The sequence below is a fragment of the Nannospalax galili genome, unplaced genomic scaffold (assembly GCF_000622305.1).
Source record: "Nannospalax galili isolate Female #2095 unplaced genomic scaffold, S.galili_v1.0 scaffold34, whole genome shotgun sequence".
NCBI classification, from domain to species: Eukaryota; Metazoa; Chordata; class Mammalia; order Rodentia; family Spalacidae; genus Nannospalax; species Nannospalax galili.
Genome location: NW_008338996.1, coordinates 1,626,463 through 1,649,796, shown reverse-complemented (window position 1 = coordinate 1,649,796; position 23,334 = coordinate 1,626,463). Strand labels below are relative to the sequence as shown.

At 41.2% G+C, this 23,334-nt stretch overlaps 1 protein-coding gene across 1 annotated transcript in view; it reads right to left on the bottom strand.

The window, feature by feature from the left end:
• LOC103734494 (complement C5-like) overlaps positions 1-23,334 on the bottom strand; it is a 109,522-nt gene that overhangs the window by 26,478 nt on the left and 59,710 nt on the right. The window contains exons 22-28 of the mRNA XM_029563683.1: positions 21,794-21,854; positions 17,571-17,660; positions 15,358-15,570; positions 14,860-14,935; positions 9,851-10,010; positions 5,336-5,431; positions 2,744-2,915 (exon numbers count right to left, since the gene is read on the bottom strand). Coding sequence (XP_029419543.1) covers positions 2,744-2,915; positions 5,336-5,431; positions 9,851-10,010; positions 14,860-14,935; positions 15,358-15,570; positions 17,571-17,660; positions 21,794-21,854 — 868 coding nt within the window. The remainder of the gene's footprint in view (positions 1-2,743; positions 2,916-5,335; positions 5,432-9,850; positions 10,011-14,859; positions 14,936-15,357; positions 15,571-17,570; positions 17,661-21,793; positions 21,855-23,334) is intronic.

The following is a 23,334-nucleotide window of genomic DNA, read 5'->3' as shown; positions in this document are numbered from 1 at the left end:
TTAAAAAAGAAATGTCTCCCATAGGCTCAAGTATTTGAACACTTTCTATATGGGCCCAGTTGGTGGTGTCATTTGGGGAGGTTATGGAATCTTTAGGAGGTGTGGCCTTACTGGAGGAAGTATGTTACCGTAGGTTGCAATGCCCCCTGCCTTCCTGCCATGATGGATTCTTATCCCTCTGGAACTCTAAGTCCAAATAAGCTCTTTATTCTGTAAGTTGCCTTGGTCATGGTGTTTTGTCACAGCAACAGAAAAGTAACTAATATAAGTTGGTTTGTCCTCACCAAAACTGGTGTTGCATTTTGGTCCCCAGTGCTAGAGCATAGGGAGTGGGGTTTGATGGGAGGAGTTTGGGTCCTAGGGATGGAGCCCTCAGGAATGGATGAATGCTCTTCTGGGGGGAATAGGTCAGTCTACCCCAGGAGTTCAATCCTCTTTTCTGTCCCCTACATGCCCACTTGCCCTTCTATTTTCCATCATGAGGGCTTTACCAGAAGTCATGAAGATGCTGGAAATATGCATTTGGACCTCCAGAACCATCAGTCAGAATGCACTTCTTCCCTTTACCCTGTATCTGGCATTCCATTGTAACAACAGAAAATAAATGAGGACAGGAGCCTTAGTCATTGCATAACTGCACAGAGCATCCCGGAGGGACCCTGTGACAACCTCTAATGTCCCACCCCACCATCCCTCCCTCTCTCATTTTCCTTCCCTGCTCTTACTGCCTACTTTTCACCTCTTGCTCTGTATCTCACTGGCCTCCATGCTGTTACTGGAGTACCAGGCATGCTCAGGCCCCTGGGCATTCGAATGTGCTGTTTTTACACTAGACATACCTGCCAGATAGCCATGGACTTGCTTCCTCTCCTTTCAGGTTTCCACTCAAATCCAGCCACATGCTGCACAATGCTATTTCATCCAACAGTAGACCACATAGACGATGCTATATATACTGCAACCTCTGTGTAGTGGCTCCACCACTTAGCTTTGTGTCACTACACTCTATGATGTTCATACAATGGCAAAACTGTCTAATGATGCGTTTATCTTGCAAGGCTTCAGCTCAAGTACCCTGTCTAGAACCACAACCCATCTCCTTCCTCTGCATTTCCTTTCAGTTGTCACAGGTATGTACACAGCTTTACTTATTTCTCATACTTTCCTCTCCCAAACAGAATTTAAGTTTCGTAAGGGTCTGAATTTAAAATAAAAATTTACATCTATCTATCTATCTATCTATCTATCTATCTATCTATCTATCATCTATCATCTATCTATCTTCTATCATCTATCTTCTATCTATCATTTATCTACCATCTATCTGTCATCTATCTATCATCTATCTATCTATCTATCTATCTATCTATCTATCTATCTATCTATCATCTATCATCTCTCTCTCTCTATCATCTATCCTCTATCTCTCTATCATCTATCATCTATCTCTCTATCATCTATCTATCAATCATCTATCTCTATCATCTATCATCTATTTATCTCTATCTATCATCTATCATCTATCTATCATTTATCTATCTATTTATCATCTATCTGCTATCTATCTATCATCTATCTATAATCTATCTCTCTATCTCTCTATCTCCCATCCATCTATCATCTATCTATCTATCTATCTATCTATCTATCTCTATCTATCTATCTATCATCTATCATCTATCTCTATTCTATCATCTATCATCTATGTATGTATGTATGTATGTATGTATTATCTATCTATCTATCTATCTATCTATCATCTATCATCTATCTCTCTATCACCTATCAATCATCTATCTCTATCATCTATCATCTATTTATTTATCTCTCTCTCTATCATCTATCTATCTATCTATCTATCTATCTATCTATCTATCTATCTTCCATTTATCTATTTTATGTCTATATGTGTGTTTTATACATGTGCCATGGCATGAGTGTGGAGGTCAGAGGACAACATGTAGGAGTGGATTCTCTCCTTCTACCATGTGTGTCCTGGGGATTGAACTCAGGTTGACAAGTTTGGCAGCAAGCTCCTTTACCCACTGAGTCATCTCATTAACCTACTCCTCCTTCCTTCCTTCCTTCCTTCCTTCCTTCCTTCCTTCCTTCCTTCCTTCCTTCCTTCCTTCCTTCCTTCCTTCCTTCCTTCCTTCCTTCCTTCCTTCCTTCCTTCCTTCCTTCCTTCCTTCCTTCCTTCCTTCCTCTCGTTCTCTCACTTTCTTGTTCTTGCTCTCAGTTACTCTCTCTCTTTCTCTCTCTGCTCCCTCCCTCCTTCTCTCTCTTCTCTCTTCTCCTCTCTCTCTCTCTCTCTCTCTCTCTCTCTCTCTCTCTCTCTCTGACAAGGTCTCACCACATAGCCCAAGCTGATCTGGAACTCTGGATCCCCCTGCCTCAGCCTCTTGAGTGCTGGAATTACTAGTGTGCACTACCACACTCATCCAACTTAGATCTATTCTGGTCTGGTTTATTTGTTGATTTATTCCTTGAGTATAGAACAGTACCTGGCATATAGGAAGAATCCATAGGATGCTCAATACTTAGGTGTTGAATGAATGAATGCATATTTGCTGAATAAACAAATGAATGAATAACAGGATTTATTGCATTGTAGTGTGATGGTTTGTTCTTGGAGGGCAAGGAGAGCATCTTACTCGGCCTTCTATACCACCTACTTTCTAGTATCACAGCACAGACTCTAAGTGTTTAGTAATCACTAGCAGCCATATGGAATGAGTCCTACCTTTAACCAAAGCTTCCCTCTTCAGGGCTGAAACGATTGAACGAAAACTTGGGTGTGCTCTGTCTCCTAGGGAGAGAGCATAGGCCACAATGGCCAGTGTGAAGATGCTCTTGGATGGGAGGGCATTTTCAAGCATGAAGGAGTCAGCTTTAGTTAGCGCAGTGCTGATTTTCTGGAAACAAGAGCAGAAGAAAACTAACTTTCTTTGTCCAACATCAGCCTATCAGCTATGGAAGCATCCCTGAGGTCACAGGTGAGTTGAAGGGTGGAAAGAGGACCCTGGAGACATGTGGATACAATCAACAAAGAAAATTCTTTAAGAGATGGGGCAAAGATTATTTCAGAAGAAACCATGTGGTCGTCCAAATTGGGCTACACTTGGCCTCTGCATTCCCACTTTTCCTGGGGAGGTTTTGAACCTTGAGTTTCTGATTCTGTCACCAGGCACAGGCCCTGTGAAGAAGCACCGAACACACAGGATTCTCATTGTGTGTCAGCATAGCTGAGACAGACCCACACATTCAAAAGGATTACACTGAGAAAAATCACAGAAGTGTATCAGCAAAAGGAGGGCACAGATGCTGATGCACTTTGTGACTCTGAATGCCTGGGGACAGAGTCCCTGTCACTTTGTGCTGAGGTTGCTAGAGAGCTGGTGTGGGTGATGGGTCAGGGAAAGCCTGTTAGCATTCTGCCTTGAGTCCCTCCCAGCTCCACCCATGTCTCATGTGTCCACTAGTACAGCTGGACCCCTGGGAACAGGTCTCTGTTGTTCACTATTTTCTTTTAAGTGTAGATACCAGTGGTTCTGAAACCAACAACAACAACAAAAGAAATGGTTTTATTTTTGTGGTTCAATTTCTGCAAATACCCTTAAGTTTAGCCATCTCAGTTCTGGATTCTGGTTTGAATGACCTGTCTAGTTGACTTCAGCTTTGTGCATTGGAGTACTTAACCTCAGCTCAAGGATCAAGCTCTTTCCACAATGGGGCATTATCTCTGTTAACCTCTGGAAGCTTCTTTTAAAATTAATTGACGTGTGGATGCATATTCACATGTATGCACATGTGTGTAGCGGCCAGAGATTGACATTGGGTATCTTTTATGGCTTTTCACCTAGTTTTATGAGACACGATCCTCCTGTCTCCACCTCCCTAGTGCTGGGATTACAGGCATGATGGTGTGGCAGCTGTGCCATGCACTGCTTCGTATGTTGGTTCTGGGGAGCTGAAATTGGGTCCTCATGCTCTCATGGCAAATACTTTATGGACTGAGCCATCTCCCAGTGCCCACCTTTGGCAGCTTCTATGTTAATCTATGTAGGTGTATTTTCTCTTCACTCCCTCAAATCCAAGCAAACCAAACTGCACAGTCCAAGGAAGTAAAATTGTGATTGTGTGTCCTCATTATTTGGATGCTAAAGAGTCTCTAAACTATTGAATTTTGCATCAGTGTACACATAGTAGGTACGCTGGCTAGTTTTTATCAACTTGATACAAACTAGAGTCACCTGGGAAGATGGAACCTCAATTGAGGAGTTCCCTGCATCAGATTAGTTTGTAGCCATGTCTGTGAGGCATTTTCTTTCTTTTTTTTTCAAAAAATTATTTATTATATTTATTTATTTATTTATTTATTTTTGCCTGCATGTATGTGAATGTAACTGTGTTGTGCAATGCCATGGAGCTTCACAGAGATCCGCCTGCCTCTGCCTCCCGAGTGGTGGGATTAAAGGTGTGCGCCACCACGCTGGGTTTATTATTTTTATTTTATGTGTATGTGTGTGTTGCCTGCATGTAGGTAAGTGCACCCATGTCGTGCAATGCCTGTGGAGGACAGACGAGGCTGTCAGATCCCGTGGAATTGGAGTTATGGACAGTTGTTAGTGCCATGTGGGTGCTGGGATTTGAGCCTGGGTCTTCTGCAAGAACAGTCAGTGTTCTTAACCACTGAGCAATCTCTCCAGCCCTGTGAGGCATTTTCTTAATTGCTAATTGATGTATTAGGGCCCAGCTTACTATGTCCAGTGCCATTCCTAAGCAGGTGGGCCTGGGCTGTACAGGAAAGGTAACTGAGCAAGCCAGGGGAAGTGAGCCAGTAAGCAGCGTTCCTCCATGGTATCTGATTCAGTTCCTGCTCCAGGTTCCTGTATTGAGTTCTAGCCCTGGCTTTCCTAAATGGATGATGGGCTATATAATCTGTAAGTTAAAATAAGCCTTTTCTCTTCAAGTTGGTTTTGGTCAGTGTTTTATCATAGAAACAGAGAGCAAACTAGGACGGTAGGATTTAGAGGAAGCTAGGAGCACTGGATTATTCTCCCATCACAGTCCCAGTTGTCTCAACTCTACACTTGGGCAGTCTGTGACACTGAGCAGTTGAATTCATCTTTGTATACAGCTGTGGATGGATCTACAGGTTGGACTAGGTGATCTAACTCCCATCACAGTTCTGAAACCCTTTGATTCTGGTATTAAAGTTATTTTCAGGTAATGTGAAAAAAAAGGGAAAGGAACTTTTGAAATAAAGAGTATTCTAGTTGGTGAGCCCCACCTACTCTTAAGTATGTGCTAGAGAAAGAAAACTCATACTCACCTCCAGGGGGCATATATCAAAAGCCTTTCTAATTCCAATCACAGAAAAAGCTGTAAGATACAAAGTGGTCTCTTGGGTTTCAACAGGTAAGGTACCCTAAAATAAACAATGTTTTAAAAGAAGGGTAAAATGTTTTCAAAGTAAAATAATTTGATTCAATTCTTTGTTTGAGATCAGCTCCCTGTTTCCCTTTATGCACTCTAGATGACCACTATTTCCCAGTGAGCACCGAGTGTCTTCAGGAGCCGGTCTGCTCCACCCTCACCCCAGCCCCACCTGAGCGCCCTCCCCAGCCAGTGTCCCCTACCGTCACCCCAGCCCCAGCTAATGCTTCTTCACGGCATTCAAATTCTTCCTTTCCTCAAGATCCTGTTAATATGCCACATCCTCTGTGAGGCACTGCTCAGTTCCTGTCTCTGTTCGCCCTACTTTTTCTTTTCCTCTTGGGCAGGGACGATCTGAGATCCTTACTGGAGTCGTTCTGCCTCTCCAGCCCTATTCCATGCCAATCACTGCAATCACGGTCTAACTCTTTTGGCTCCAGTTCTTTGAATGAATCTTGATCTCTCTTCTCTCTCCCTTTCTTCCTTCTCTCCCCCTTTTCCTCTCTTTCCCTCTTCCTGACTCTGGAATTCAAACAGAAAATTACAAGGCGGGGAGGGGGTGCCACCTCACACTGTTAGCATGGCCATGACGAAGACAAGAGGTGAATGTTGTCAGGGATAAGGAGATGAGAGAAGCTCGGTGCACTGTGCACAAATCAGCACAGCTGCTAAGGAACACAGTACAGATGTTCCTTAAAAATAATTAGAAAACTACCAGATATACCAATCCTACCATTGAGTATATCCAGGAGAAAGAAAGTTGAGTAGTATCCAGGAGAAAGAAAGTTAGGATCACAAAGACACATGTTCACGCCCACAGTCATTGTGGTGCTGAACACAATAGCAAGATTTAGAATTGAGCTTAGTGTCTATCAGTGGATAAAAAAAGACACTGCATATACAGAAAGGAATACTATACTGCCTTAAATGTGAGAGAAACCACATGAATGGACCTGAAGGACTTTGTGCTAAGTGAAATAATCCAGACACTGAATGACAAATACTGCTTATGTTTGGAATCTATAAAAGCCAAATTCACAGAAAGAGTGACTAGAGGTTTAAGAGGACTGGGGAGATGTTGGATCAAACATAAAATTTCACTTAGATTTGAAGAATAAAGGTATAGGAGATTTAGGAGATCTACTGTACATCATAGTGACTGTAGTTAGTAATAAAGTGTTGTGTAGTACTTAAAATTTGCTACGTGAGTTAATACACATGTTAATTAGCTCAACCAGCCATTAACACCATGTATATGTATTTATAATATATATGTGTATTTCAAAACATTTTATACACACACACATATACAGAGAGAGAGGGAGAGAGAGAGAGGGAGAGAGAGAGTTAGTTTTGATTTCAGTAAAAAGGAGAACTATGTTAACAGTAAAAATCTTGGGGGCTGGAGAGATGACCCAGTGGTTAAGGTTGCTCTTGCAGAGGACCCAGGTTTGATTCCCAGCACCTACATGGCAGGCAGCTAATAACTGTCTGGAACTCCAATTCCAGGGGAATCTGACACCCTCTTCTGACTTCTGCAGGCATTTACATATTTGCAGGCAACACACACACACACACGCACACACACACACACACACACACACACACAACTTCAAGGCATGTTGTTGACTCGGAGTGTTGTTCCCATGTCCCTCTTACATCTCAAGGAGTTGCACAGGTAACTCAACTTTTTAGCTCCTTCAATCTAGATTGGATTATCTGCTTTCAATGAAACTGGGTTTCTCTTTTCCTAACATGTATTACACACTTGAAAAGCCTTAATGTTTTCTCTGCTAGACCCTGAGCTCTGTGGCCTTGGTCATAACATGTGTTCTGTTCACCACTGCATCCTTGCCATCTATCATGTCACATGTATACAGTGGACACTGACTAGATGAATTAATGAGCACACACATACGTTCAAACTGAGTTGATAGAGTTTATGACAGCACCCACGCTCCACCTTCTCTACCAGCGTATGCGCTCCCTTGTGATAGGAATACTGTGTGGGGTCCAGTCTTCTTCCCCACAGTGTCTTCTCATGTATTAGGTGCTCACTGAGTAACTGCTGAATGAGTGCAGATGGGTACACGGATGGGTATCTTATGAAAAGCTGTTATTGTAGTATATTCTTTAAAAAAAATTTTATTTTGTTTATTTTATGTGTATAAGTATATTGCCTACATGTCTGTGAGTGCACCTGTGTCACACAATGTCTGCAGAGGTCAGAAGTGGGTGTTAGATCCCCTGGAACTGGAGTTAGGATGGTTGTTAGCTGACATGTGGGTGCTGGGAACAGAACTCAGGTCCTCTGCAAGGACAGCCAGTGCTCTTAACCACTGAGCCATCTCTCTAGCCCCTATAGTAGTATATTCTTTAAGTAACACTATCATGCCAGGTGCTCTGGGGTGTTACAGGAACCCCAGTCTCCTCCTGTACAACAAAGGCTCATCATAAGACCTGCTTTGAGTCATGAAGGTAATTAATACCAGATATGAAAGAGATTGGATTGGAATAGGCAGAAAAAAATTCTATTGGCTCTTTAAATTTTTTTGATTAAATTAGTTTTGTATTTTTTTAAATGTGTTTGAGTGTTTTGTTTGAATGTATGTTAAGTGCACCACGTTCATGTAGTGTCTGCAGAGACCAGAAGAGGGCATCAAAACCCACAGAACTGGAGTTACAGACTATTGTGAACCACCATGTGGGTTCTAGGAACCAAACCCAGTCCTCTGCAAGAGCAGTCATCTGTTCTTAACCACTGAGCCATCTCTCCAGCCCTGAATTTTAAACATTTTAAGTGATAGAAGAAAGATATTGCAGAGGTAGCTTGAAGCTATGTTGTAATTTCTGTTATTCAAGTTTGTAGATCGATTTTCATCTCACTGTGTGTGTGTGGTGTGTGTGCATGTGTGTGTGTGTGTGTGTGTGTGTGTGTGTGCATGCACATGTGCCTGTAGAGGCATTGACCTTTGTGTCTTCCTCAATTGCTCTCCACCTTTATTTTCTGAGACAATGTCTCTCACAGAACCTGGAGCTCATTAGTTCAGTTAGACTGGCCAGTGAGCTTCAAGGATCCACTTGTCTTTGTAGCCCCGTCCTGACTTTTTAGGTGGGTGCTGGAGATCTGAACTCAGGTCCTCATGCTTGTGGAGAAGGCAATTTACTGACTGAGTCATCTCCCTAACCCTATCACTTGCACTTGATTTAATAAATTAATTTATCCACTTTTTAAGTTTTGTACAAATACCTATGGTATGTTGAACACCCCCCGTGCTTCCATACCTTCCCCTTTTCCACCCACCCCCTCCAATTAGTCTCCTTTGTTTTCCAGAAAGTTTTGCTTCTACTTCATTCATATATATACACATAACTTTATGCATCTATATAAAATCTAGGAATTGAAAATGAGAGAAAACGTGTATTTGTCTTTCTGAGATTGGCTTAATTCACTTAGTATGACTTTCCTGTTGTGTACATTTTCTTGAAATTGGCATTACTTTGCTCTCCATGGCTACAAACAATTCCATTGTGTACATATACTGATCCATTCCTCTGTTGTTGGACACCCAGGTTAGTTCCATAACTTAGCTATTGTGAATAGCGCTGCAATAAACATTGACGTCAATTGCCCTCACCTACAAGTTGACTTCAGTCTCTCTTAATAACACAACCTTGATCCAGAAGAAGGCTTTGAACTTTAGGTTTAGTTTTAATACCATGGGGTAGGTAGACAAATTAGTGCATTTTACTTATTATGAGATCGCTAGAGTTTATCTTGTGGTACATTAAATGTTTGTTACTCCAGATGTCTAAGATATTACTCATCTGGCTGCTAGTGAGCTGGCTGAGAATTTCTCTACTGAGAGCATATATCGAATATATTATTTTCTGGTTCACAAGAGGAGTTTCTTGCTGGATTGCTGTGCTGGTTAGTTTTGATTGTCAAGTTGATACAATTTAGAATCACCTGGAAAGAGAGTCTTAAAATCAGGTTTGCCCATGGGCTTGCCTGTGGGTACTGACTTGATACATTAACTGAGGTGGGACGACCATTGTGGGTGGCACCATTCCCTGGGCTTGGGTCTTGGACTGTGTAAGGAGAGCTGAGCATCAGGATACGTGCATCAATTCTCTCTCTGCTCTTGACTTTGTGATGTAGTCAGTTGTTTTAAGCTCCTGCTTTCCTGGCTCCCCTGTGGTGATGGACTGTGACCTGGAATTGTGAGATTAAATAAACCTCTCCTCCGCTAAGTTGCTTTCTGCCAAGCTGTTTATCACAGAAGCAGAAATAAAACTGGGACAATTGCATATATTTTTTCCTTTCTTTTTCATTTATCCATGATAGGATGGGGTTGAATCTTAAACCTGTAAATTAAACTATTGTGAATTTACACATTGATTCCCTTACCTGTAATTTTATTGGCAGATAGTTGGAATTTTCCTTGAAAGATCCATTTTCCAGCTGACAATTCTCAATCAACCACAAAAGAGAGTTACAAATTGAATTTTGGTCCTGCTTTACATATTTATCCACTTGTCCAAGTACTCTTAGAGCAAAAGCTGTTAACCTTCAAAGCAAAATCAAATATATATTTGGAATATTGAATCCCTTCTGGCTTTCCATTCCAGTGTTTTATTTCTTTCTTTAAAATATATTTTTATTTATTATTTTCATTTTATGTGTACGAGTGTATTGCCTGCATGTATGTGAGTGCACCCATGTTGTGCAATGCTGCAGAGGTCAGAAGAGGGTGTCAGATTCCCTTGGAACTGGAGTTAAGGACAGTTTGTAGCCGCCATGTGGGTGCTGGGAATCGAAACTGGGTCCTCTGCAAGAGCAATCAGTGCTCTTAACCACTGAGCCATCTCTCCAGCCCCCAGTGTTTTACTTCTTACAAGCTTATTTTTTAAAAGAAAATAGAAATTTAAGATATACAATTCCAGAATAAGTCTCCATTTTACAAGGTAACAGGTATGGGGTGGTAATTTGGAAAATCTCCAAAACATTCAGTCAACAAATTTGACTAACACAGGTGATTACAACATTGTTAGACCAGAAGCTAAAGACTGAGTCCTAGTGACAAAAAAGATTCCATGCTAAAATTAAAGAAAACAGAGGTGAAGCAAACAGTTTTGAGTCAAAGCACTGATCCACAAATGCAAGATATGGAAGAGGAAAATCACAGTTCTACTTTGTAAAATGTGTGCAAAGTTGGCCTCTGAATCCCTATCTGAGCCCCGACTTCTTTTCCTTGTCTCTCCCACTTCCTCTTGAGCTCTTGCCCTGACTCAGAACTTGCCACCCAGCAAGGACTCTTTAATGATCGTGAACTCTTGGACAGAAAGCAATGTCTGTTTCTATGGTATCACTACACAGTAACAGGCAGGATGGACTTTTACTCCTCAGCACCCCTTTATTCTTAAGCTGTCCAAGAGTCTTCACTATAAGCTGCTCTGATTTATTTATTTATTTTATTGGTTTTTTTTGAGACAGGGTCTCCCTGTAGCTCCAGCTGGCCTGGCACTTCCTATGTAGACCAGGCTAGCCTCGATATCACAGCAATCCACCTGCCACTGCCTTCTGTGTGCTGGGACTAAAGGCATGCACCATGTATTTTTAAAAAATGCATTTTAAGTAAAAATTTTTGAGTGGGAAAAAAACTTTCAAAACTCCAAAAGCACAAAAGGATAGATAATAAAAACAATAAAAATTCTCCCTCTTGTCTGTGTCCCCTGTTACCTTGCACCAGGCATATACTACTTCCAGATAGTCAGTCAACAAATGTAAATAGCACAGCACTGTTAGCTAGCACACAAGCTAACATGTGCTTCCAAATAGTAAACTCATGTACATAAATTTCTTGTCTATCTATGCATTCCATCACACTAAAAATAACAGTCATATTTACATCATCCTGTCTGTGGAACTTTTTCACATAATAAAATATCTTTTGTTCTGATAATTTTTTCTGTTCTCGTTTTTCATCTCTTTTCCTTGTTTGAAACAGAGTTTCATTATATAGCCCCAGCTGGCTTGGAACTCACTATGTAGAACAGGCTGGCCTTGAACTCATAGAGATCTGCCTGCCTCTGCCTCCCAAGTGCTGGGACTAAAGGCATATGCCACCATGCCAGGCCTTTTTTGTGTGTGTTTTTTAAAATTTATTTTGAATTATGTGTGTGTGTGTGAACATGAGCGCTGGTGCCTGTAGATGCCAGAGGCATAGGATCCCTTGGAGCTGGAGTTACAGGCAGTTGTGAGCCACTAGATGTGGGTGTTGGGAACTGAACCTGGTCCTCTGCAAGAGCAGTACATGCTCATAACTGCTGAGCCATCTTCCAGTTCCCTGTGGTTTTTTTTTTTTTTTAATTTTGAGACAAATTTTTCTATGTATCCCCTGCTCACCTAAAACTCCCTATTGGCTCAGGCTGTCCTCAAACTCATCGCTATCCTCCTGCCTCAGCCTTCTGAGTGTTGATGTTACAGGCCGATGTCACTACATCTGTCCATAGAATATCTTTGAGATTGATATTAGCATACGGTTTCATCATTCTACAAATGATTTTATATATTAAATAAAAGCATTCTGCCACAGATGCATAAAACCGTTCTGGCTGTTTACTTTTTTGTGGGATGTTAGGTTGTTCTTAATCTTTGCTCTTACAGATTATTTAAAACATCACTTTTTATATTACTTTGGACTTGTCTCTCTACTTGCTCCTCCCATTTCTTCTGAAAGTCAGCAGAACAGAAAATCAACTTGTGACGTCCCCAGAGGGAGAATCGGGAAAAGGAACTCAGTTCTCTAGGCATCATTTCCCAGTTCCTGTTGCAGTGATTTCTGGTCTGCACTGGCCTCACCCTTACCTGCATGTTGGTGGTCAGCATCTGTGTGGCATGCCCTACTTGTGTGTGTGTGTGTGTGTGTGTGTGTGTGTGTGTGAGTTTATGTGAATGTAGGCAAACATGCCATGGCATGAGTGTGGAGGCCAGAGGGCCACCTTGGGTGTCAGTCTATCCTGTCCACCTTGCTTGAGACAGGGTTTCTTGGTTGCTGCTTACACTAGGCTAGTTGGCCTTTGAGCTTCCTGGGATTCCACTGTCTCTGCCTTCCATCTTCCTGAAGGAGCACTAGGATTAGAGACAAGTGCTGCCATGCCTGGCTTTGCATGGGTTCTGGAGACTCGAACTCAGGTCCTCTGCTTGTGCAGCAAGTGCTCTACTGTCACCTCTCAAACTCCACATGGGTCTTTTAAAATGAGCCACCCATGGGGACTGGAGAGATGGCTCAGTGGTTAAGAGCAATGGCTGTTCTTACAGAAGACCCAGGTTTGAATCCCAGCACCCACATGGCAGCTAACAAGTATCTATAACTCCAGCTCCAGGTAATCCGGCACCTTCCTCTGTCCTCCACAGGCATTGCACGACACGGGTGCACTTACGCACATACATGCAGGCAATACATTTATACACATAAAATAAAAATAATAGATAAAATATTAAAAAGTGAGCCACCCACATATGTTTAGACTCAATTGTAAAGAATAGTCTGTGGCACCTGGTGATTCATGGGGTACAGAACTAAAAGGAAAGAGGAGAGGTAAAAAACCAACTGATCATTCTGATTTGATTGGTGGAGGATAAGGTATAGAGCACTGCTGTGCACTGGTTGAGGAGACAGAGAAACATGTTTGATAAAGAAAAGAATGAATTCGGCATCCATTGTGTTTGAAGGCCTTGGTCACAGAACCCTCAAAATACGGATCCAGAGCCTAGGAGAGAAGTTAGGTCTCAGGACATTGATTAGGGAGACATCAGCATAGAAGTGATGGAGGTCATAGGCAAAGATGAGACTGTATAGGAGAGATTACAGGAAAGAAGAGGTCAAGGATGACGTTCTAAGCAAAAGCTAAAATTCTATTAGTACATCTTGCTGGGCATGGCAGCATACACCTGTAATCCCAGAACTCTGGAGGCACAGGAGGCAACTGAGGCAATTAAGAGCTGGTCTAAACAACAACTTTCAGGTCAATCAGGGCTACATAACAAGACCTTGTCAAGACTTTTAAATTATTGCAGCCTGTAAACTCCTTGAGTATGTTTCAAACAGTAGAGCCTACAAAGCACCTCACACCCCAGGAAGTTTTGTTTTGACTTTTGCTTTTGTGAGACAGGGCCTTGTGATGTGGCCCAGGTGGCTTTGAACTCATGATCTTTCTGCCTCTTCCTCCCACTGCTGGGATTGTAAGTGTGCACCACCCTGCCCAGCCAACTGTGTTTTTATTGTTTTGTCAAAGCATGATAGCATGTTTTGAAAAAAAAGACTGCTTTATTAATTCTTTATTTAGACTATCTTTCTTCCAAATGATTAGAATTATGGAAACTATACGTCACTGAATAAATAATTATTGAGACTCTGGTATGTACCAGGTACTAGGAACACATGGGACTGCCCACATATAGCATATATTCTAATGGGGAACATAGATAAGTGAAATAAGGGCTTGCAATAAATGATGAGGGGGCAAGGAACAGAGGGGGAAAGGTATAGTTGTTAGGTGGAGGTTGGTTGCAGTTTAGACAGGATGATAAAGAAGGGGCCTCACTAAGGTGACTCTTAATAAACACCAGACACACAGAGGGAGTGGTCAGTGCAAAGGCCCTGAGTAGAAGCATGTCTGGTGTGTTTGAGAAGCAGTGAGGAGACTACGGGGCTTGAGTGAAACGTAGGAAACAAGGGGGAAAATTTAGGAAGAGCCAGATTGCACAGAGCTCGGCGCTCTGGTAATGAAGCACTGGTTTTCGCCCTGGGGAAGAGGAGAAGCTCCTGAATGGTTCTAAGTGGTGTGACCTGACATGTTTTAACAGAGCCGCTCCAGTTTCTGTGTGGAGTACAGACTTAGGGGGCCAAAGTCCAAAGTCTGAAGTCAGAAGACTACAGGAGAGGATGTTGGCTTGGATCAGGATGATGTGCTGAAGTTGGTGAAAGGTGGTCAAATCCAGGATATATCTGAAGGTGCAGCCAGACCTCTTTTCTAGGTCATATGTGGGTTGTATAGTTGTATAAGAGAGTATCCAGTATGGTTGTTATTCTTGCATTTATTTGTTTATTTATAAGTATTTATTTATTTATATATTATTTATATATCAAGAGAGAGAGAAAGAGAGAGAGAGAGAGAGAGAGAGAGAGAGAGAGAGAGAGAGAGAGAGAGAGAGAGAATATGTACGTATCTGGAGGACAAGATATGGAAGTCAGTTGTCTCCTTCCACTGTGTAGGTCCCAGTGACAGAACTTAGGTCGTCAGTCTTGGCAGTAAACACCTTTACCCACTGAGCCATCTTGTGGCCCCATGGTTGTTATTCTTAACGACTGTATCAACCACCATGTGAAAACATAAGTTAAAACTGTTACTCACCAGGTACTGGCACTTCCCCCCTTCCACATGCTGTATGAATGGTCAGCGTTTTTATAGGACATGATGCTCACCATCCCTAAGAGGGACCAGAAAAAACAAAAGCACAGTACTTCACTTAACTCCCACTTCTCTGAGGATGTGTATCAGCCCCCGGGGCAATGAATTATCTTTGGTATTGAGCAGCAAACATACTTTGTGGCCAACATCAAACTCCTCAAAAGAAGTATATGAATGACTAGACTTGGGAGTCATTATAGACCACCCTGCTCTCATTCAAAGAGGAAGGAAGTGCTTTGCAGTTTGGAAGGCAGGTGTCTGGTTTCTCATCCAGGCATTTTTGTAAGTTAAGACAAAATACTACAGAAAGAGTGTCTCTCATGATTGTTTTTAGGCCAACATGTTTTTACAATTAATTATATATGTAATTCATAGCAACATATTATATTAATTAAAATATTTGCTTAAAACCTCTAGATTGTTGTATAAAATATTTCTTACCTTCTTTTATTTTTTTCTTCAGGTTATTCTTTCTAGTTAATGAATCAGGATAAAAAATGTTCCAGTTGTTTCCTGCTTCCAGATAGTGAAAAGCATAGAATACTGGGATGATGCTCATCAGCTCGGCCTCGGCACTACCCTTGGGGAGATGCGTTAGGAGATCAATGCCTTCCTTACTCACAACTGCAGACAGGACTTCACCAATAAGTAGCCCTGAAACAGAAAGACACAAATTAGACACAAATTAGACACAACCACTCTGTCAGCTTCCAACAGTGTGCTCTAAATATTTTTTATTATTTTTACTATTTTTATTTTATGTGTATGAGTGTTTTGCCTGTATGTATGTAAGAGCACCATGTGTGTGCAATGCCCATGGAGGCCAGAAGAGTGTCAGATCCCCTGGAACTGGAGTTGTGGATAGTTGTTAGCTGCCATGTGGGTGCTGGGAATCAAACCTGGGTCCTCTGGAGTAACAAGTGTTCTTAACCACTTGTTATTGGAGCCATCTCTCCAGCCTCCAATAGTCTATTGTAAAGATGGAAGAACAACTATCTCTATTCTTCCATTTTTAATCTAAGCAGTTTAATCTGCTTCACAGAAATTGGGGGAGAAAGGAGATTTGATTAGGGACCAGAATTTAAGAGGGAAAAAAAGACTGAGAATATTCTGTATTGTGGTAGTAGGTAAGGTAATACCATAGACAGATGACTGCATGGAAACTAAGTTAGGTGTAGACACTGGGAACCACACTGACTGATCGTCTCATGAAGCAGAGCAGAGAGGCTGAAGAGATAATGTGTTGACTCCTGAGTCTACAGTTCCCTGTGCAACCTCAGGCAAACCAATTTTTTTGTTGTGCTTTTTGAGACAGGGTCCCCCTGAAGCTACAGGTGGCCTGGAACTCCCTATGTGGATCAGGCTGGCCTTGATCTCATAGAGATCCGCCTGCCTCTGCCTCCTGAGTGCTGGCATTAAAGACGTGCGCCACCACGCCTGGCTATAAACCAATTTTCTAAAAAAATCCAACAACCAGGGTTGCATGTGCTCAAAAGGGCCTTTCTAGCACAAACACACTGTGAGTCCAATGCTTTAGCAAAGACAAAATGTAGCCAGGACACTTTATCATATTGGTGATGTGTTATTGTGTTGTAAAGACTGGAAACCAGGGAAACCCACCAAATTTGCCTCTTCTGTAAAAATCCTGGAGGAAAGAGAAGTCCTGATCCATTTGAATGTATCTGTCCCTCCACAATCCCTGTGCTGACCTAATCATCAAGGTGATGGGTTTGGTCCTTATGAGTGAGATTAATGATCTTATGAAAGAGGAATGGGGAGATATTTACCCCCCTTTTGACATTTTGCCCTTCTGCCCTCTGCCATGTGATGATGTTGCCACAAGACAGCATGTGGGAAATCAGGAAACAACCCTCACCAGACAATGAATCACTTTGATTTTGAACTTCCCAAACTCTAAAATGTTGAGAACTAAAGCTCCATCTTTTATAAATTACCCAGACTCAGGTATTGCATTACAGCAGCATAAATGGAATGAACACCCCTTCCCCCAGGACTAGTACTTTGGTAGTGCAGTGCTGGCATCTCAGGGGCCAACTGTGGGTCACAAAGCCTTCAGTGGTATAGGACCGACTACTAAGACCATGGGAACTTCTTTATGTGTTATAGCTGCTGCACCCCATTCTAAAGAAGTATTTGTGCTTAGATAGGCATTGCTCCATCATAGGAGAATCATTTCCAATTATATCAGGTCAGTGGATGAAGACAGTTGGAAAAGTGATCTTGTGTTTGAAGGTGGGGGAAATGATAGATCCAGTGATCTTGTGTTTGAAGGTGGGGGAATGGGAGATAGGTTTTCTCAAAGAATGATACTTGTGTGGATGCAGAAAAACAGAGAAAGAATAATCATGAGCATATCTGATTTTGGTTTAAAGCACAAAGTGAAAAGGTAATAACAATGAGATTTATTTATTTGTTTGTATTTGAGACAAAGTGGGCCAGGCTTCTAATTCACTATGTGGATGGAGGTGACCCTGGATTTCTGACTTTCCTGCTTCTACCTCCCAAATGTCAGAATTACAGGCATGCTTAGTTTGTGTGGTGCTGGGGACTGAACCCACAGCTTCCTACATGCTAAGCAGTCACTTTAGGAAATGAGCTACATACCCAGTCTTGAATAGGATTTGTTGATTTACCTTTTACACTCAAAATCCTTTTGACATTGGTTTTGGGGACCAAGTCTAATGGAATCCTGTATGGGAACTCCTTTCGTCTGCTAACAATACCTGTAATTAAAAAAAAAAAAGATTAGATTTATACAGAGTTCTTAGGGGAAATAACTATTTTCAGATTATATATCTATTGCCAAAGACTTTTTCAAAATAAGATAATTTTTTTTGTCTTTTTGAGACAGGGTCTCCCTGTAGCCCCAGCTGTCCTGGAACTCACTATGTAGACCAGGCTGGCCTTGAACTCACAGAGATCTGCCTGCCTCTGCCTCCCAAGTGCTGGGACTAAAGGCATGCGCCACCACGCCCAGCCAAAATAAGATACTTTTATAATAACACTATTAACATTTTAAAACAAAAGAAAAATTGTGAAGGATTTTAATCAAATCCTAGAATTGTATAATCTCTTAAAATAAAACATTACATTTTGTGGTACGCTTATAAAATAAATAAGATATAAAATAAATAGGTTATATCACTTTTTTCCACCAGCATAAAGTAGCGTGCCATTTCCCCAAAGACAGTAAGATCTCCCTAGAATTGAAATCTAAAATAACTAGTGTATAATTTCTGCAAGGTGATTTGTACACTGGTTCCACTGGGAAACATGACCTGAAATTCTTTCTGCCTTCCCTTTCTAGTTTAACTTAAACACCTTTTCTCTATGCATACAACAATATTTAGAATATCAGTGTCAGAGAACTTTTCTATTATAATCACTTCCTGTTTTATGCCATAAAACCATTTTAGTGGTTAACGAAGGGACTCATTCATAATTGTTAAAGTGGTGAGAGTAAGTGACTGTGACCGCCCAGACAGGGATGGAGCTTCTACAGCAAGCTCCCCCCCCAGGCTCAGGGAGCACCTTGAGAGAGGGGACAAAAAGGATGTGAGAGCCAGAAGATGAGGAGTACTGTGGCTTGCTGTCTTCTGACACGACAGGGTTGTTGCACACTCACAGCAGCTGTGGTTGCCTGAACAAGATGGCAGATCAAGCCAGTCACAGACTTCAGCATGGATAGTAGGAGGGGCTCCCAAGGCCTCACCTCTATCAGCAGCTGACGGCTGCCAGGAGAGGGAGAGTCATTTTCAGCCACTGGTAGGTTGCCCCTATCCCAGTGGATGGCCCTATACCCATTTGTACATAGTCATCACTGATTGGACTTGGGGGGCTAAAAATTTTTAATGAATTAATTTAAATTTTATGTATATGAGTGCAATGCCTGCATGTATGTGAGTGCACTCATGTTATGCAGTGCTTGCAGAGGACAGAAGAGGGAGGGCATCAGAGGCCCTGGAACTGGAGTTATGGTTGTTATACCATGTGGGTGCTGGGAATCGAACCTGAGTCTTCTGCAAGAGCAGTCAAGTACTCTTAACTGCTGAGTCATCTCTCCATCCCTAATTTTTTTTTTTAAAAGATAAAAAAGAGGACACAAAGTTGGGAGGGAGCTGTCTTGTTGGAGCCAGGGGGATGTTGGAGGGGAGAAGATACATTGTATATGTGTATGGAATTCTCAAAGAATAAATAAAAATATTATTAAAGAAACATACAGCCAGCTCCAAAAGAGGGAAAAAAGATAAACTATTTGTCACTATACTGATGGCGTACCAGGCACTGCACTAAACTCACTGAAAGCATGATTACATCGCATCCTCACAGCAGGACCATATACTAGGTCTGTATTTATTGTTGTAATTTTATAGATCAGGAAACTGGGCTTAGAAAGTAACTTATTCAAGGCCCCAGAGCTAGTCCTGGTGGTGGTATGATGTGTACTAAGGAAGGTCTGCTGCAGGGCCCGTGGCAGTCACAATGAGAACCTGCCTCCAGCACTTAACAGAGTCCTTGAAAAATGGGAGATGCTATAAGTAAATGGCACATTTTTTAACTCCATGAATAAGCTACATGGCTTTGGCAGAGATGCAAGAATGCTTCTCAAGAAACTTTGGTGGAGGGCTATGGGAAAGTGCAGATAAGGGAGGGGGTCAAAATATGATCAAGATGGGCTGGGGAGATGGCTCAGCAGTTAAGAGCACTGGCTACTCTTTCAGAGGACCTGGGTTCAATTCCCAGCACCCACATGGCAGCTAACAACAATCTGTAACTCCAGTTCCAGGAGATCTGACGCCATCTTCTGACCTCTGTAGGCATTGCAGAACACAGGTGCACTTATATACATGAAGGCAATACACTGATATGCATAAAAATAAGAATAATAAATACAATATTTAGATATTATCAAAATGTATTGTATAAAATGCACCAAAATTAAATAAAAAAATTTTAAAGTAAATGAAAATTCCAATAAATTTGTTGTTACATAGGCTGAACAGGCTCCAGTGTATGAATTCACACTGAGAGATATCTGGGGACATAAACTTGACTCTATAGGCTTTAACATATATGACAGAATGCATGAAATCTGGCAGGCAGGCTATGGGGGGATGCATATAGGAAAGGTGGGTCTAAATATGATTAGGATGTATTATCTGAGATGCATGAAATTCAATAAAAATATATATTGAAAAATTACTATTGTAAAAAAGAAACTTCTTTGTTATTTAACTCTTGTTAAACATTGACGATACTGTATTAAAAGGGGAATCTGGCATTTATGAAGTTTGAAGTATGAATGACAGACCTTGGAGTCCAAAGAGCTTAGGATGCACGTGACACTAAGGAAGGCCCAACCTTTTTATGCCTCAGTTTACTCATTAGGTACATAGAAGTAATAGTGTACTGAAAGGATTTTTGTAAGGATAAAAATAATACAAAGAACCTGGAACATGGTTAATGCTCAGTGCGTGATACTTAGCACAGAGAGGCTGTTTTTGACCATCTACAGTTGATCCTCCACCACCTTCACTATCAAGAACCCTGTCTTGACTATTTTTGCCCTCACTGACTACCAGATGGGAAAGCTGCCAGTTAATTTATAGTTAATTACTAAGGAAGTACATTTTACTCCTTGTCAGAGCATGATAAAAAGGCCCCTGTGACATTATGCTTTGAGTTGGTAATTTGAAAGTTAAATCTGTAAAATCAATGGGAAAAATACCTAGCAATGCTTTTGTGAACTAAGTGTAGAGGAAGACCTCATAAAGGGTACCTTCCAAGTAAACAACCATAAGATGACATTGTGGTGTATTTACTACATCAGAATAAGTAGTTCCTGTTCAAAGCCCATTAAGGTTTATGGTTGCTCAAACAAGTACCTCCCAAACAAAAATCAAGAACAAATACAAAAGAAAACTTAAAGAGAAAAGTTAAAAAGTACAAAACTGTGAATAAACAATTGGCATGTAAGAGGCTCCAAGGTCAACAAATATGTGAAGAAATACTTAAAGTCACGAGTAACCAGAATACTGAAAGTTGAAATAATAATAGAGACATCACTTTACATCCTGAGAACTGCCACCCTGCACCGGGGGGAGAAATGCCAGCTGTGGGGAAGGGTGCAGAGAAAAGACCCCTCAAGTCCTGTTGGTGCAGTGCTGATAGTGCAGGTATTCTCAAGAACAGCCTGGTAGAACTGAATGATGCTATGTGTGTGCGCGCACGTGTGTGTCCTGCTCCCCCACAACTGGAGAGATAGCTGAAATCAATGATTATCCAAACAAATGATATTTTGAAGGACACACACATTTTCATGCTGAAATTGCCATATCCATGTGGCACTTAACAAAATTCAGTTTTTAAAAAGGGACAATCAAACATGTTAGCATTTTAATGCTTTGTACTTATAATTAATGGAATTATTTTTGGTCTTGATTATCCAGATTATAGTGCATCATGTGCTATCAAGAAAAGTAGTGATGGAAACAGTGGGTGTTGATTCTGTCCACTGAACATTTTGAGCAATGGTGTTTTAAGTTGCATTAAAGTTACTCTTTAAGGGGCTGGAGAGTTGGCTCAGCAGTTAAGAGCACTGGCTGCTCAGGCAGAGAACCGGAGTTTGATTCCTAGCACCCACATGGCAACTAACAACCATCAGTAACTCTAGTTCCAGGGGAATCCAATGCCCTCTTCTGACCTCCAGGGGCATTGCATGACATGGGTGTACCTACCGACATGCGGGCAATACATTTGTACATATTAAATAAAAATAAATAAAATATAAATAAAGTTACACTTTAATTACTACAGCAAAAATACAACATATAAAAAACAAAATAATCTTTCTTACCATAAATTCCCTTAGGGTCCAGAGTAACGCCAGCATAACTTTCCCTTTTGACCCCTTCTGGCTAAAGCAAAATGGAAAACATTCAGTTAAGGACATAATTACATTTATAAGTTCTGAGTTCTTTTGATCAACTTTTTTTCTGGATCACTTTCTCAATTTTTAAGAAGTTTTCTCTCTCTGTGTCTGTCTCTGTCTCTGTCTCTGTCTCTCTCTGCCTGCCTCTCTGTCTCTGTCTCTGTCTCTGTCTCTGTCTCTCTCTCTCTCTCTCTCCTGAAAAGGCAAACTGTACAAATACATGCATACATACAATGGTAAGAATTTTGCTATTTGAATCAGAGTAAACACTTAGACAGGTGTTATTGTAGGTAAGGTAGTTGGTGAACTCCTTTGTATTTATCAGCTCATTTAAGCTCTTAACACCGCTGTGAAGTGATGTTACTTCATTGACAGATGAGGAAACTGACACAGAGGTGGAGCAGTAACTCTGCTAGGAAGTGTGCAGCCAGGACTGAAAGCACAGATGCTGGCTCCAGATGGGTTTGTGAAAGCAGCATGCAAAGATGCACAGAAATGGACCCGATGCAAAATAATCCAATACAGCTTTTCTTTTTGGCAGAGACTCATTAAGTTGCCTGGGCTGGCTCAAACTTGCCTCAGCCTTTGGAGTGGTTGGGATTACAACCAGCTCAGTACATGCTTATGGAAGTGAATGGCTTAGCCAAACACATAACCCAACGCAGGTCACCTAGCCATGTGACCCCTGGCAAGAACATTATTTTATTTAAAAATAACATTGTTTTAAATTGGAAAATCATATTGTAAAAGAAGCTTTAAAATATATGTATATTATTTATTATTTTTATTTTATATGCACGAGTGTTCTGTCTACACGTATGTAAGTGCACCACATGCATACAATGCCTACAGAGGTCAGGTCCCCTGGAACTGGAGTTACAGATGGTTTTTAGCTACATGTGGGTGCTGGGAATTGAACCCAGGTCCTTTGGAAGAACAACAAGTGATCTTAAGAGCTGAGTCATCTTTCCAGCCCCATAAAAGAATCTTAATGACACAAAAATATTCAACAGACAGTGAGGTCCATAATCCTTAACAAAGTGCTCTTTCCCCCCGCTTAGTCTGCTTACTCATGTATAAAGTGGAAACTTTTCTAGACTGTAGATTCCTCCAATGTGAGGGTGGTGTGTTATCTTCAGAACCCAGCATGACACCTGACACATGTATTTTGAGATACACTTTCTGAATTTGTTGTGGAGTAGGGGTGACCCAGAAGACCTGTACCGAATTGTTAAAATTGAATCTCTGTGTTTGGGGCATTTATTCATGACTTTTCTTTTTCTTTGTGGCTTTTCAGTATTCTTATTTTCCACAATAAACAGGTGTTATTCTTTTATTCAAAAATATTAAGCATAACTTCAGACTAATAGAAAAGTTGAAACAATCATCCAAAAAAATCTGGGAGAGACTCCATCCAGATTCCTCAGCTGATAATGGTTTCCATTTACATCATCATTTCCCTCTCT